The 17,835-nt window shown below is 38.3% G+C and overlaps 1 protein-coding gene across 1 annotated transcript in view; it reads right to left on the bottom strand.

The window, feature by feature from the left end:
• Nucleotides 1-17,450, bottom strand: part of MEE18 (maternal effect embryo arrest 18) — a 433,784-nt gene extending 416,334 nt beyond the window's left edge. The window contains 1 exon segment of the mRNA XM_089404666.1: nt 16,983-17,450. Coding sequence (XP_089260792.1) covers nt 16,983-17,199 — 217 coding nt within the window. The 5' untranslated portion in view covers nt 17,200-17,450.
• Nucleotides 17,451-17,835: the final 385 nt, after the last annotated feature.

Here is a 17,835-nt window from a genome sequence, read left to right as displayed (position 1 = left end):
GTTTGATCTAGAGAGATTTGATGTGTTGAGGCATGTAATCCCTGGAAGGATATCTGGCCAGCACTATGTCTTGATGTCTAGATCTCGAAGAAGGGAGGGTGGCATTGGTCATAGAGCTCTAACCTCGGATATGCACTTGGATCCCTGGGTTGATGGTTAGCAAGTAAGCCTGATGGTACCTAGAGAGGCTGAAAGCTTTAGTCCATCTTAGTCACACCCAGATAGATTGTCCTGGTCAGCAATCTAATCTGTGACATTGTGAGTACCTAAACTATTGGAGGACCTTGGATAGATTTCCCTAGTCAGGGATCTAGTCCATGGCATTGCAGTGCCTAAACTCTTCATAGTTCATATGTTTTGAGATCTTCCTTGTACTTGTTATTATGAACACCTCCCTAATTAAAAGGGAGTGTTGAAGAATGTAACAAGGTTCGGTCTTCATAAAATGTATTTGAGTCACAATGACATGTATTTATCAAAAGAATGAACAAGATATTTTAATTATTATTATTATGACTTATTAAAGCATGGGTTTCATGCTTGGGTCATCATGTTTTAGGTCAAAGTCCCCATTGAGGGCTTCTAGGATTTATTCTGAGACATTAGAGTCATTTTCCATTTAAAGACGCCCTTCTTGGGCTTTTGAATCATGTAAAAAGAATTAATATTGAGTCAAATAGGCTATTTGTCTCCTCCACACCAATTCGGCCTCAGTCTAAGTAATTCGACCTCACCAGAAGCCTATATATACAAATAGTTCGAATTCATTTGGAAGACTCTCTCTCTCTCTCACACAAGTTTGATATCCAGAAGAAGAGCTGGAAAAGTGTGAAGTAGGAAAAGAAGGCTAAAAGGAGTGTGAAGTTGGAGGAGAAGGAAGAAAAAGGGAAAATCGAATTTTTGGGCTATCTATCTCTCTCTCGTGTGGATTCCTCTAGGAGATCGAAGTCTTTCTTATCAAGTCGAAGTTGTTGTTGATGCCAGTTGCTAGGTCGAAGTTGTTGTTGCAAAGTCGAACTTGTTGTTGAAGGGTTATCATTTGCAAGAAGGAAGAAAGGGTTGACTTGATGTGGAGAAAGTCTATGTATAGGTCAAGAGTCTTGGATTATCTCAGGAAGTTATTAAGGAAGAGTTGTTGACTGGGTTTTTCCCTGGTTGTCCGCCTATATCTCGTGTCTATGATTTTTTGCTATTGTTTTGGTAATAAAGATAAGAAAGTCACAAGTAATTATCTATATAAAGAAAAAAAAATTGCCTTTTGGATTTTCTAACACCTATCCCTTTCACGGGGTAGGTGGCATTATCTCCAAGTATAATCTTTAGATTAGTTTTCTTCTCAACCAAATTTGAGAGGGCCTCCTTATATCTAGTGAAGTACCTTGAGGCTCCACTATCAATCAACCAATGATCCAAAGAATTCAGAGGAGAGGCAGTAGATAGAGAAAAAATAAGATGCAACTTATCTTGTTTTTCTACAACATTACTTTTATCATACCTGGCATTTCTTGTCCTCTTGGGAGGTCAACTATTTCCTTCTCGAGCAGCTGGAGCATTCCTCTTTCCTTTGTTGTTATACCTGTTGTTCCTTTGATTTCCATTGCTTTTGTAATTGTTGTTGTTGTTATTATCATCCCTTGGAGGATTCTTCTTGTGAGGGCACTCTCTAGCATACTGGTTAAACCTGTTGCAATTGTAGCATCTTCCTTTGAATACCTTCTTAGATCCTTGACCTTGTCTACTTGGACCAGCATCATTCTTCCTCTTTGCATGGGCAGAGAAAGCAGTACGTTCATTTCCATTTTTGGATTTATCTCTCCCCATCATCCTTGTCTCCTCTTGAGTGCATCTAGCGAATAACTCATCGAAACTAGGTATGTTGTCATCGTTGAGAATGGTGGTGACAAATACATCCCATGGTCTAGAAAGACCTCCAAGAACAATGAGAGTGAGCTCCCTGTAAAAAATAACTTCTCCAACAAATAGCAAGTCATTTTTTATTTGATTTGATTTATTCTCATGAAGTAGGATTGGATAGACTCCCCTTTGTCCATCTCGATATCCTTCAAATTGTTTTTGAGAAAGAGGATTTGATATGCATTGTTCACTTTGAACATCCCAAACAGCTTATCATACATTTCTTTAGAAGTTCCCAAATCAGAAATATAGGCAACCAAATGCTTTTAAATGGAGTCAATTATAATTTTCTTATCTTTGACCTCACCTTTTCTATACTTTACTCTCGCAGCAGTAGGTGCATTTGAAGGAGGCTCCACCACTTTTCCCTGCACATAGTTCAATACTTCATGCTCCTCCAAAGTCAAGTCCAGAGTCATCTTCCATGCATGATAGCCAAATTTGTCATTGAGCTTGTCCTCAGTCTTGAAGTAAGATGTAAAGACAATGGAGACTTGTCAAATATTCTTTGTCCAATAGATATCTTAGTGATTACTTTTCTCTCTCTTGCTTGGGCTTGTCCTCACCTGGGCTCGGATTCCATGTTAATTTTAGATAACATTGGTATGTTCCAATGTTTTAAAACTCTAACTTGGGTTCAAAACCAGCCGAGGGTCGTCTCCAACTCTGACTCTAACTCGGTATCGACTCGGCCGGTTTGATTTCAATAACTTGGTCTTGTAAAAAATACATTAAATATTCATTTTTTTATGAAAAAATATAGTTTTAAAGATTTTCATTCATGTTTCCAAACATAAAGCGTTAGAATATAGCGAGAAGATAGCATATGATCAAAGTAGGCTCATCAACATATCCATTATATCAAAATGGCACCCAATGCACTATCCAATACATACATGATATAGAGATCAAAATAAAAACACATAACCAAGGAGACACTAAATGGCCTCTACAACAAAAGTAAACTGTAAAACATCACTAGTCACCAGTACTACTGCTAGAGAAGCCAACATCATCTAGCTCGGACTCTGAATTAGAGTTAGACAAGGAAACACATGGCTCCTCTTCCTCATCACCATCTCCAACTGCAACTGTAGAAGTAGTAGCACTAGCAGGCGCAGCAGCTGCACGCTAAGATAGACGAGATATGCGCTTCCGTCGTGGCTGAGTAGAGGAAGTGCCTGCAACTGGAGGACTTGGGGCTGGGCCTAGTACAAGTGGATCTGCATTCAACTAAACATTATGTTCAACTAATGCCTCTGTCTGTAAATCCAAATCAATACCAATATCCTCGTCAGAATCAAACTCTATTGGATGACTCTCCACTACCCAATTTGATGTTGGATCAATATCTTCCAACACAATGGGATCTGTATTAGGTCTTTTGTTCAGTAATTGGTTGTGTCTTAGCCAGAGGTTGTATTGGACATAGACTAGATCATTTAACCGTTTTTGTTCCAAATGGTTTCTCTTCTTCGTGTGAATCCTCTCAAAGACAGACCAATTGCGCTCACACCCAGTAGCACTGCAAGTTTGACTCAAAATACGGATTGCAAACTTCTGCAATTGAGGACAATGGCTACCAAATGCCTCCCACCATTGTGCTGCAAAAAACATAGTTGTCTAATGAGTTAGCTCAACAAATTATATCCAGTTTTCAAATTATAAACAATTTAACAAAATAAGAATTAGAAAATTAAAATTGTTTGTTTACCTGGCTCATTTGCTTCCCTTGCAATCCTTGCTAGGTTCTTGCCAAAGGTACCTGTGGCTCTGTTGAAACAAGTGATCTGTCGGTGTATCTCCAGCTAATCACTCTCCTTAAGGACCATGCGATCAATGCAGTCAATCAATCCATCTCTAACCTCCCCAGTCAAAGCCCCTGCCTCTAGAACTTTATAATGATACCTTGGGTTCAGAAAAAACCCAACTGCATGTATAGGGTGATAGAGTTGATTGTTCCATCTTTGATCAATGATTTCCCAAATGGACCCATACTTAGCTACCCTATCCTTGTATACTACCTTTATTTGCTCCTTTGTTTGATCCATAGCCTCATAAATGAAGGCCATAGCCAATCTTTCCCCATCCACCAACCGCAACACCTTAATCAGTGGCTCAACAACCTTCACAAACTTTGCTGCCCTTTTCCAAAATATTTCTTCATTAACTTTCTTTTTCACATCTTTGTCGTCCTCTTTGCGAGACCATTGACATTCATTCCATTCATGACTGGAAAACACCTTTTGCAAGTTTCTATTTTGGGAAAGCATAGATTGCAATGTCAAAAAATGAGTTGCAAATCTAGTGATGGCAAGCCTAATAATATCCCTGCCCCCTATGTGTTTCCTCATCAGGCTCAAAATCCATGAGTGATTGTAGATATATTTTGTTATGCTTTTGGCATGCTCTATAGTGTTCTTGACCCAATCTATTTTGCCAATATCCTCAAGCATGAGGTCTATGCAATGTGCAGCACATGGGGTCCAAAAGATGGTTTTGTGTTTTTCCTCTAACATTTTACCAGCAAGAACATAGTTAGAGGCATTATCTGTGATGATTTGAACAACATTAGCCACCCCCACCTCTTCAACAACCTCATCCAAAAGCTAAAACAACAAGTATGCATCTTTCACCCTATCAGATGCATCAACTGATTTTAGAAACAAGGTACCCTTTGGGCAAAAGATAAGAAAGTTTATGATGGTATGGCTCCTTTGATCAGTCCATCCATCTGACATGATGGTACATCTTGTTTTTGCCCATGAGCTTTTGAAACCTTTCAAATATTCATCAATGGAGAAAACTTCTTTTAGCAAAAGAGATCCCCTTAACTCATGCATAGTAGGGCCTTTGAAGCCCTTTCCAGCAGCAAATATGGCATCAAACATAGGTTCATAATATGGTGAACGAAAAGCATTGAAGAGGATATCAGCATCATACCACCATCTAGCTATGTAACCACATGACATCTCTCTCAATTATTTCTTCCAATTGTCATCTAAAGTGGGTTGCATGTGACTTCTATTAGTTTGAGGACCATGTGCACTATCAGAGGGAGAGGAGGGTGTGAAATAACTTTTGATATCACCCTTCTTTCTCATTTTACCCTTACATTTTTCTTGAATAGACTCCAAAGAGGGAGGAACATAGCGAAAGGGGTTGGATGCATTAGTGCAAGGGATAGATGAAGAGCCCTCATAATCAAAATTGGGGTTGGCAGCCATCATTTGTTGTATACTCCTCTTCCTCCCAATTTCAGCCTCTATTTCTTTTTGCCTAACTTTTCCTTGCTCAAACTTCTCAAAGTTATCTAGCAACTCCTTTCTAATCTCCCCAATTTGTGCTAATGGTGGTTCACATGGAGTAATTTTGCCTCTAACACCCGCCAACTATTGTTTCAGCCTATAAATGCCCCCTCCACCCCCCTTAATTTTTCTATGACAAAATTTGCAATGCATTTGATTATCAATCATTTCAGCATATGCCCAAGCGGCATCTTTCATTCTAGGAGCCATTTTCTGATATTTGGACTTGGAAATGAAAGGAAAAAATCTAAAAATGAAAACAAACAAAAAACCAATGCTTCAATGTTCATTTCTTTTACAAAAAAAACACTTTTCAATTTCCAAATTTGCACAAAAAAAACAAGCAAAAACAGATTTTAGAAGTGAAAAAAAAATACCTCTAGGCACAAACCGCCTCCTCAATGCCGCTCCAACAAACCAACTCCTCAATGCTACCCAAGAAACTCCTCATCATTGCTCCAATGATTGCCCAAAACTCTTCACTGCTGCTCGAAAAACAAACTCCACAACTCTTCACAAACTCCTCACAAATTCTCACACAAATGCAATGAGATCATTGTGAGGAAACGTGAGGGGGTTGGGTAGCTTTTATAGGCTTGGGAGAGGTAAATGACCTTAAAGATAACCTAAAACCAAATTAGAACCAAGTTTGGGGGTCCATTTTTCCCTCCAAAAGGCATCATTGGGTGTGTTTGGGCATCGTTGGCCGAACCAGCCAGTTTAACTTGGGCTCGACCGAGTTGGTCGGTTTGTTACCGAACCGACCGAGTCGGTGACCTACTCAGCCGGTTCGGTAACAAACCGGCCACCGGAATGGTTTTTCTGCCGAGTCGGGCCAGCCAGGAGTATGGCTCAGTTGGCTCGGCCGATTTTTAAAACACTAGTATGTTCTATGCTTGCAACAATTACTTCAATGTCCTTTTATTAGCCTAATGATAATTTCCAATAACAATCACATAAACCATTAATTCATTGATCCAGGTGGATATTGGTGGCCACCCGCCTATTCCACCTAGACCTCCAGTTGGTTTCATCTGTTCCCTTGTTTATTGCAGCATTTACTATTTTTAGCAGTTTTTCGGAACCTGAACTTCCGGAGCAGTTTTGAACCCCTAAACGATGTCTTTTTGAGATCCGTAACAGGCCGATGTGCCTATCGCAAATCCTATAGTACTCAGAGAGATCTTTCCAACAAGGTATCATACGCGCCAAACAAAGATAATATGACCAAGTTACAACCCCAGGAAGTTGGCTGCCTAACTAACCCCAACAGGGCCCACAAACTCTTAGCGTTCCATCTCCCGAGGTTAGGGTTTTGGTTGTTTAGGGTTTTCCCTTGTTGTTAAATAATAAATAGGCCCTTGAGCTTCATTATAACATAGTTCAGAGGCCTGTAGTTGTCACATCTCTTCTCAAAAATAAGCTACCATCACCCAAGCTAGTTTATTTCCATTCTGTTTGTAAGCATATTTCAGTATTTTGATATTAATGAAATGAAGTGTTATTTCTGCTGCATCTCTATATTTATGGTTATTTCTGTAATTTGTTGCGTTCTTGTTTAAGTTCGGATCATTCACATTGACAATAACTGTAGATAGAACATAAACAATAAAATGCAAAAGACAAGTCGAGACAAGAGAACAGAAGAATTTTGCTCAAGCCAAGGAAAAGCCCCAATATGGGGAAAACCTTTGATCAATTCTTCTTATTATAAATATCAAATGTTCAACAGAGAGTACAATAATACAAAGTTAAAGTCAAAATTGACTTGCCAAATAGATGATTCAATAGCCACTGTCCAAAACAACCCAGTCAAATCTACAATTCTACCCTCAGTCAATAGCAATCAAATTTTGCCCTAACCAAAAAGTCAACAGCAGTCGAAGTCTAGTCAAACTCTTCCAAAACAGCTTGATCAAAGGAGAGAGGAACTCGACCTCTTTTGTTAGTCAAAGTCATCCCAAAATAGTAAACAAATCAGCAATCAAACTCAATCAACCTGAAGTCAACCATGCGTTCAACGCAGGTCAAACAGCCCAAAATTCCTCGATTCCTATGCCAGTCAATGCGGCTTGGTCAAATAGAATCAAACCCTCCAAAATCACAGTCAAATCTGGTCAAAATCACCTCAGTCAATGTTGGTCAAACTTTAGCTGAAACAGAAAGTCAACGCCCAATCAAACTACCTCTTGAAATCTGCACGTGTGAGAGAAGTATGTTGATTGCAACTCGTACGACCCAATCAAATGAGGAGAGATAAGTTTTGATGTGTTGTGATGGTGCCAACTGAGGTTTGACGTCACTCTAATTTATATGAGTCAATGTGGGTCAAAAAAACATGCCAACCTTAATAATTTGCATGTGTGGGCTTCACTTCAAAAACTTATTTCTCCTTGTCTGATTTCAGTGAACCTTAGGTCAATTTTGGTCCTCTAGAAAAGAGGAATTCAATGCAATAATTATTTCCATCAAATAAGCTATCCAAAGTGGAATCTGACCCTAGTTTCACAATTTAACAAATACGAACACCTCATGTAGACTCAAGTGCCAGAAATGACCCAAAAAAGTAGCATGCACTGCCTAGAAAATACTAATGTTGTCACCACTGCTGAAGATGAACTGGTGTTTCTGCCCTCAATATTGTTCTAAAAATTCTGAAAAATTAACCTGGAGCTCCTTACACCAAACCCATAAAAACTTAGAAATGGTTTGGCTTAACTCCAAGCCAAGATCAAGCCCACCAAGTGGTGTGAATTACCCAGTTTACCAATAAAACGCACTACTGAAGGAATGTTGATTTACAGCCTGAATACTACCCAAAAAATTCTAAAATTTTAACCATGAACTCCTCTCATAAAACCCAAAAAAATCTTGGGCAAATTCCAACTACTCCGGAAAGCCCCAATTTAGTGCGAGTTTCTCAGTCCCAACAAAATTTAAAATTTTCTTTGATGCATTTTGTCAAACAGTTTATGAGCAGACATTTCTTTGAACACTTTGAGAGCAAGATTATAAACTTCAAGGGAAATATTAATCTGATAAAAAAGAATACAAACAATATATCAAATCAAGAACCTTGATATTCTCTTGAAGATTACCCAGCAACTAGTGGCTCCTCAGCACATAAAATTCTGACCCCAGCAACAAATAAATCAACTTAGCCTCTAAAATGATAATCCTAGCCTCCTCCTAAGAATAATTAATTCAACCTTCAAAAATTGATGATTAAACTCAACCCCAATAAATAAATTAGCTCCTGCAAATGAACTCGACCCCAATAGATAAGCTCAACCCAGTAGATAAATTCGAGCTTTAGCAAATGAATTCGGCTCCAACAAATAAACTAGGCTTTGAGAAAATAGACTTGGCTCCGACAGATAAATCTAGCTCCGGCAATTCAACTAGGCTCCAATAAATTCAACCACTGCAAAATAATTCAATCCAACAAGACAAATTCAGCTAGGCAAGAGAAATTTGGAACGACAAGATAAACTCAGCCCAATAAAATAATCTTGGGCCATCAAGAGAAATTGGGCGCAACAAAAAAAATTTGGCCCAACATAATAATCTCAGTCCAGAAAGATAAATTCGGCCCAGCAAAATAATTTTGGCCCAATAAAATAGACAAATCTGGCTCTGGCAATATGTGTCACCTTGGCACTAGTGAATCATTGGAAATTCACCTACAATAAATCTGGGCTGGTAATAAATAAAAAATTGACACACCTGCAATAATTATCCTTCGGCAAATAGATTAAAAAAAAAATAATCCACAAAGATAGTTTATTTCTCCAGCAAAATATATTTTGCTGCGACAAAATCACAACTCCAACAAATAGAAGAATTTAATCTTGCTTCCTCTGGAATTAATTTTCTTTCGGCAACTCCAATATAAACTCTTCAATAATTTGCAATTAAAACTCTCGGGCTGGTAGGAAAAGCCAACTTTGGTACCACTGTAATGTCCCAAATATAAATTTTGCTAAAAATTGCTTCTGAAAATTATGTCGTCAACTTAAATAACAATTTGCACAAATTCAACCACCAATTTAATAGCAAAACTGGAAAATACAATTTGCAACACAACTTTGATACCACTGTAATGACCCAAATAAAAATTTTGCCAGATAATGCTTCAGAAAATATAAATTTGCTCCCAAAATTCACACCGTTAATTTTACAAACAATTCGCACACATTGAACCACGAATTAACGGCAAAAACAGGAAATTAAATCTGCAACTTGAGAATAGACAAGAAAGACATGTAGAAGAACTCAGCCTTATTTTATTAATATGAAATAAGTTGATACAAGAAATTGAGAATGGTTGAGGTGATGGCCTCCAAAGATATACAATAATGTCGCAGTTGGCCTCCAAAGATAAACTGAACTGCTAAAAACACCTATGAATTCTGGATGAATTCACCAAGGGGAGAGATTGACACTCTCACTCAATCACCCGAGGGTTTCTATCCTAGGGCTACTATTGAAGTTGGGAACTCTCGGTTCTCCAAACCTCTCCACAAGAAAATATCACAACTCAAGGATGTCCCAAATGATCTCCTCCTCCTCCTTTTAAAGACTCCATAGATAGATCTCCAAGTCTCTAGAAGCATCTTATTTTGATTATTTTAATATTATTCTAGAAACTCCTTTTTGACTCCATCTAAGTGACTTTTAATTTTATTTTATTTCACTAAGTCACTTTTGGCCATTTTTCCTTCAATTAATTATTTTCCCCTCTTTAATTTAATTAAGTGACTAATTAAAGTCACTTTTAATCTGGGAAAATGGTCAACCACCCACCATACTCTCTTCGGCCACTGGAAGTCACTTCTAAGCATCCCATCCTGTAGATCTTCTCGTTCTGGTTCCAACAAGCTATTACACTGAGGTATTCCATCAAATATTCCTCCCAAAATGCCACCTCAAGCATAATTAATTAAGTCAGACCCATTAATAACTCTATTTTTTGAAAGTTGTTGGAATGCAACAGAACGAAAGGCAAATTGTGCGGATGATGGTATATGTCAAGTGAATGCCATCAGATCCCATAAAAATCCCTCAAAACTCCTCTGCGACCCCTGATGACATAATCTTGCTCCTACGACCTTGCCATCACATACCTTGGAAACCCATCCTAGTTGTACTATAAAGGAAAATAAAAATGGGGACATAACAATGACATTGTAAGAAAGTATCCTTGTGGTGAAACTCACAAAAGCTCTTCCCATAAACTCTCATTATTCCTTGAGTGGGTAAATGCTTGAAATTGAGTTAAGGCATCAATTTTTAGCCTCCTTAAGAGCAAGGTTGGCCAATCTTTGACATCTATGACTCCATATACCCAAGCAACAAGGCACTAGTCCAAGTCTTTGGTGATCATTCTAAAATTTTATCCATTTTTCTCTTTCTTTAAAATTCAGTCCTTTTAAGGCTAGGGCAAAAATCTAGGGCTTGGAGTGAAATTTTAGGGAGGAGGATGGTGGTTTGAGAGCCTAAACGTCAAGAGATAGGTCTAGGCTACCTAACCTATCAATTTCGTGGGCATCCACTCAAATTTCGTCCATAAATCTCTTGCCCTAAGTATTTCTCTAAGAGGGAAACCCTAGTTTCTTTTCCCCTCAACTTGAGCACTTATTTGAGGGTTTCATGAGCCTTGGAATAGTTTATTATTACTGTAAGAAACCCTTTCTCCATGGTCTTGACCTTGTGAACACCTATTATCATTGAAAACTTCAAAACCCTAAGTCTTGAACCTTGTTTTCTAGAGCTTTTCCTTGAGAGCGTTTTGTTTCTTGGAAGCCTTGAATCATTATTGAGCCTCTCTCTTGAATGAGCTCTAGCTTGATCACTTTGTGCCTTATCCTCATCCTCAACCGCAACCCAACTCTACAAGTGTCCTCATCCTCCTAGGTCAAACACCTCATATGCACATGGCTCAACCATCGAATGTGCAACTCTACAACCCAATTGTAAGAGCCGAACTAATTTAAAGAGCCATTACTGAAACTATAAAGATTGACTGAAACTGTAAAGATTGTAAAGGAGTTTTAAAGAGCCATCTATCCTGAACAGAGTATGAAAGCTTATGAACCTGTTCTAAATTTATACAAAAATTTGTATATCTAATTGATTGATTCGATGAGAAGTACTTACCTCCTCTGCTGCGGATGAAGATGCTTCAGAACTTCTCCAGTTCGCTCCCGTTACCAAAAGACCGAAACCACCCAGCCAAACCGAGTACAACCTAGATACTCAGTCCAGTATGCTTCTCAATTGATGCAAACTGTTCCCCCGTGCCCAGAAACTTCAGAACAAGAAAGGCTCAATTGTTCCTGATGATAAACTCTGTATACAAATTTTCCTCCTGTTTCTCCTCCCCCCTTCCTCCAACCGTCCCTTCCTTCTTATAAGTCTCCATTTACCGACTTCCTCCATCTCCGTGTCCAAATTATGATACGTGTTGATTTTTATAAACAAAATCTGATTTTATTTTATTTGAATATCTTAATTTGAAATAAAGTTTATTTATTTATTTTAATGATTTAATTTTAATTTTTAATTTAATTAATTTTATTTAATTTCATAAATTTTAATTTACTATAAGTGGGTCATTACACCAATGAAGATATTATCTCACGAAACTCATCAAACTGCAATCCATATGGAGCTACCTCGTCCATGCCAAAGCACTCCCTGCCAAGGCACCTGAATTGTCGCAACGTACTTTGGAAAGTCAACGAAAGTCCATCAATGGTATCTACTATCGACAATTCACTGTCCAACATACTGTTGTGCATCGTTCTCTACCAATCCACCAGAACTCCCATTTTACCACCCCAAGCTGCAATAATCCACAACTCCTTCTCTGAACATTCTGCTCCATGTCTCACAAGGCATGCCTATCCAGCTCACTTAGCAACATTGTTGCTTCTTAAAACAGTCCCACAGCTCCCTCTCACAGCTGCTACCTAGCACAAATCTGACCCAACTACTCTTCAAAGTAGCTCACATACCAAGTTAGAATTCCATGCACCCCAAGTATGGTCTATGCTCTTCGCTAAAAAACATAAATGCACTGAAAATGCATAACTTCAAAACTTTTGCATAGCGGAATATATCAGCAATTAGATCAATGTACAGTACACGAGAATTAATGCCCAAAACATGTTTCTTATTATTCTTGTAACAAGAAAACCCACAGGGCTCCCATACCAGGTATAGTGGCCCTTTACAATCCTTGTACCATGCCAAAATACACAAGACAAAATACAACACTCTTGTAAAATTTACCTAGGTTGGGGCCAAGTCCTTTCAGTTCTCATCTGCCTCGACCAGTGGCTATCATTTGCCACCAAAGCCTACAACCACCTGCTGTAGCACACAATGCACTCCTTACCCTTCTCAAATCGCCCAGCTAGCTCCCTTTAGGCCAGAGCAACCTTCTTGTTTCCTTTCAGCTCATGTAGTAGCCCTTATTCTCCTCTAAACAACTCCTTGGTGACTTGGCAGCGCTCCTAGCACGCCCTGTTCACCTTCAGCCCTCTACTAGCACTAATCAATCCTCCTTGTAGCCCTTAGGTAGTCTCCATAAGCCCTCGGTTAGTTGTTTTTACCTTCAGCAACCCTTAGCCCTATTTCTTGATTGTGGTAGCCTCCACCGCAGGCCTCAACTTCCTTGCAAGGCCCAAATAGACCTTGGTTGATGCCCTAACAGGCCTGCAACCCCTAGTAACAGGTTGTGGCCCGCTTCTCCCTTGTTGTGGGTAGCCCTAACTTACCTGCAGCTAGCTGCCTATAGCTTCCTCAGGATCTCGGCCTACTCCCTTTGGCCCCTACGACCTGCCTCTATTGACTTGCAGCCCCTCCACCTAGTCTTTGGCCCTTCCTTAGGCTACAATTGGCCTTACCATGCTTGTGGTCACTTCTTCTAGCCAACGGATTCCCTAACACAATCCAGCGGCCTTCTCAACCCTCCAGACAAACCCTACTTGGCCTCCTTTTCAACCACAAAAAACTCAGTTGTCCAGACTTCCCTCGTTGCCTTTCTTTCTGCTCCTATGCCTGCTTTTGCTACCTACAACTAAGTCACATCTAGCCTCTTCCACATAAGAAGAATACTCCTTTACCTTCTTGTATTTATACTTTTCCAAGGGGTGTGTCTCTTGGCCCTGTTGGTTGACCTAAGCTGACTTAACACCTTAAGTCGACTTATAATTAAATTTAAATATTAAATGCTTTTCTTTGTGTGAAAAACCCCAACAAACACCCACACCTTGGGTGCAAAGCCCATTAACCAAACCAGAAAGCCCCAAGGGCTTTTCCAACCAGAAACACCTTGTAAGATATCGAATTTCAACATTGTGGATGTCTGCTTGTGGAACATAAAACCTAAGATTTATCTCTATAATCCTTTTGAACACAAAATCTAGCTTTATGGATGGTAAATCTTCCCTTAGGAGGGTTGATGTCATCCTTCTCTATATAATTTATGCCTTGGAAACCCTAACCCTAGCCTAGCTTCAACTTGAGCCTTAGTTTGGGGGTTTGCTCTATTGTTTTTTTGACCTAATCTTTTAGCAAACCCTTTCTTTGACTTTTATGTGTCTAGGTATTCCTTTGTTGTTGCATATCAAGAAACCCTAGATTGTACGCCTTTATCTAGTCTAGGTGCACGATGTATTGATCCTTTATCAAGAAGAATTAAGCCTTTGTCCATCATAGAGTGTCTTCGCATAGCCTATATTTTCATCACCGTGAACCCTAGAACTTAGGATATCCTTATAGGTGAGTACTGGGAAGCCTTCCTTGTGAAATTCAACTAAAGAGCAGAAGGAAAATTGTTAAGGTGACAATGGCAATCTCCCTCGTTGTTGCTACAAGGTCTGGCCCCTATCTTGTGAATCCCCTCACAAGGCCTACTAGATTTTGTGGCAACAAGACCCTTACAAAGTTGTCACCCCATACCCCAAGACAATTCACACAACACAAGCAAACAAGTGACTTCCTCCAAAACTCAACAACGGATTACATCACCTAAACAAGAAGACATGCCTCATAGCAACTCTTCCAAGTTCCCCAATTAGTCATCTATCAAGCACTTCTTCCTTATGGCCTTAATTGTTTGGAGAGATATAAATACTAGACCCTTGGCTCCAGAGAGAGAAGTTGTCCCTCCACCTCTTCATCCTCATGGCATAGCATCAACGAGGGGTTGAGCCTTTTTATTACATCCTCCTTTGGCTCTCAAGATCTTTAGATCTTGCATGTATCTATGTTATAGCTTTGATCTGCTCCTTGATCTTAGACTATAGATCTTATTTAATATAGATTAGATCTGTTTTATCATGCTATTATAGCAGCAAAGCAGCAACCTTTTACCTCCCACTCTGTATTCCATACTAATGTACTTGTCATCTTGTGTTACAATCTTGCTAAAACTATACATCTTATTTAGTATTAGAATAGATAGTTTTAGATCTTATTTAGTATAGATTAGATATGCTTTAATCATGCCTTCAATTCCACACAAATGTACTTGGCATTCCCAATGACCTATTTGGGATCATTGGTTGGACATGAATAAAATTATCTTACCTTATGTTATTGTACAACAATAATCATAAATTTTCTTATCCCAATTGATTGGCATTGTATCCAATCAAAATGTCACCATAATCTTGAGATAAAGGATGCATTAACATGTTATAGTGTGTTAAAATAAATTCTCTTTTAGGACTGAATTTCACCAAGTCTTTATTTATTCAACTTTGACAAAAAAAAAATTAAAACACTTGCCTACACTGCAAAACTCAAATGCACTTACTGATTTGACTTTCTGAGCTGAAGCTCTTCTTTGCCTTTGTCCAACTAAAGTCCCTGGCGAACCAATTGCCCCTCCTTTGTATAGAGTTATACAATCACAGGTTGTGCACCATAAACAATTCAACTTCCACAATCTTGAAGAAGCTAACCTCATATAGCTCAACAGTATTATTCTCGGCTTCCTGCAAAATGTAGTCATCTAGAAACTACTTCCACCACCTTGCAATAAAGGTGTCATGTCACATTGAACAATCTTCCATGAGTTGTCCCATAAATCAGTCATGGAAATCTTCACCTTCAACCAATTTTAAATCTTGCATTCATAGGCTGGCTTCACACTCCACAAAACATGCCTGATCATAAATGGCTTGATGCTTTCAAGTTATTGTCTTCATGTGCCCTGCTTGCATATGATGGCATGGCTTATAAAAGTCGTTATCAAGAACGAGAAACTTGGGCCAAAGCATATACGGTTTCTGTTGACCATTTACAAATAGAATGTTGAGCAATTATCATGTAGAAGGGTGCTCCACCTGCCTGAAGATGACTAGAAAATGCTTTACAAAAACTCTGCCGCTACTTAATTTATATAGATGTTAATGTTTCATTGGTGTCTCTAGACAATATATCAAGTCACTGCTACTTGCACATATGTATCAACCATTTACAATGTAAGTGGTCTAATTGTTAGAAGGTGGGAACTACAAGCATCATATTACAAGCTTTGGACATAACTGTCAATTAGTTTCAGAATCGTGAACATAGGGGGTGCACAGGGCATCATACTACATGTATAATTCGTGAGAATACAAAGACAAAAATGAAGGGGTAATCAATGACAAAATAAATCAAATGTCTGTCATTGATTGTTTCTCTAGATACAGAACTCACGAATATTCAAGTGAAGAGGTGTGTCGAATTATACAATACCCTTGATTATGTTTCTGTTCCCAGGATCCAGGCATTATAAATTTGAAGAGGGAAAATTATATTGGTGAGAATGACAAACGAGAAATTCTGGTTGACTGAACAGACCACGGTCAGAACCAATCTACTTCATGGATATCCCTCGAGTCAAATATAAATAGGACAGAATATGTAATACCACTACACTCCTAAATCATTATATTAGCGCCTAAACTAAGCTCCATTATCAGTACCAATAAACAGTTCCTTTGTATTCCTTGATAATAGGCAAAGGACATGCCGCCTTATGATATCTAACTATCCTCAAAAATCATCTACAACCACCATAAACAGCTCTAAATTTACTGATACACTGTTCAGCTTAAAATCATAGCTTAATAGTTTTCTACGTTGAAAGGCTCATAACCTAAAACATTATAGACGAGATCTGGTGTAATAGTCGATGCCGATGTGTAACAAGCACGAGCTAACATTTGAACCCTATGCCTCGACATCTCAAAATCAAATTCAAGGCAAGCGCGACTGGACTGAGTTGCAATAGTGGGGTTTTAAGAACTTGAGCACTTCCAAACATTGCAAGAAATGAAATTGAAATTTGTATTGCTGACCATAAAACACCAAAACAGGCCAAAGGGGCTACTTAAACCAATGCAAGCCCGGTTGGACTGAACTGCTACCAAGGGGTTTTAAAAACTTAAGCACTTTCCAGCACTGCTGATATTGAAATTTGTAATAATGCCCACGAAACACCAAAATAAGCCAAAGAGACTACTGAAATCAATGCAAGCCCAATTGGACTGAGTTGCAATCGAGGGGTTTTGAAAAGTTAAGCAACCCAGTCGGACTGATTTGCAATCGAGGGGTTTTTAAAACTTTTCCCAACATTGCTGAAATTGAAACTTGTATTAATTTCCACGCAAAATACCAAAATAAGCTAAAGGTAACACTGCTGGCCAGAACAGAAAAGCGATGGGCGAAAGAAACAAGACGAGAGATTCGGCTGACCTGAAAACACCAACATAGATGGCTGTCGAGATTCAGCTACAGGCATAGGCGTAGACAAATCATTGGCATCTGCTTTCATACTGATGATGTTGTGGTGGGCAGCAATTGAATTTAAATTGAAAGCGGTAAAAGAAGAGATATAAGTCCTTTGGGTGGAGGACGATGAGGAAGTGGAGGACAGCCTGGGCAGATGCCCATCCCACATGACACAGGCCATACTCCAATTTCTTATTGCATGAACATATTTACGTCTATGATTTCAAGCAGTTGGGGTTGGGGATGATAAAAGATAATAGTAATAACAGATTTCCATGTGGCTACCCTCCAATGTCACGTGCTCGATCTGGTGCGTTCTGTAGTTCGAAGTTGGTAGATTTTTCACTATTTTAATTTAATAGCGGGAGAGAGAAGTAAGCTAATCTTCCAGCAGGAGGGGAGGAAATGCAAATCTGCGAAGCCTGGATGAAGTGTTAACTTGAGTCTTACTAGAAAATTAGAAAATAAAATGGAAAAAGTATTTTAATAATAATAATAATTATTGTAATTAATAAAATGGAAAAAGTATTTTAATAATAATAATAATTATTGTAATTAATAAAATCAGTGTAGATCTATTTTAATTTAGAATTAAGTATAAGTATTAGTTTATTTTAATTTAGAATAAGTAATAGTTTGTTATAATTTTTTAATTTTAATTTTAGTTGGAGTAAATTTTTTTTTACTAAGTTAAAATTTCTACATAATAGAAATTATATCTTCTTTTCTTTTCTATACTCAATGTAATAAAATATTTAGTATAATTTATTTTTTTGAGTTTTTTACAAATATTTTTATTTTTATTTTTTATTAAAAG

Source organism: Pinus tabuliformis, chromosome 2_2 (assembly GCF_031772625.1).
Source record: "Pinus tabuliformis cultivar Carrire ecotype Pingquan chromosome 2_2, CPIR1, whole genome shotgun sequence".
Lineage (NCBI taxonomy): Eukaryota > Viridiplantae > Streptophyta > Pinopsida > Pinales > Pinaceae > Pinus > Pinus tabuliformis.
Note: the sequence above shows the minus strand (reverse complement) of the source record. Positions and strands in the feature narration are given on the sequence as shown.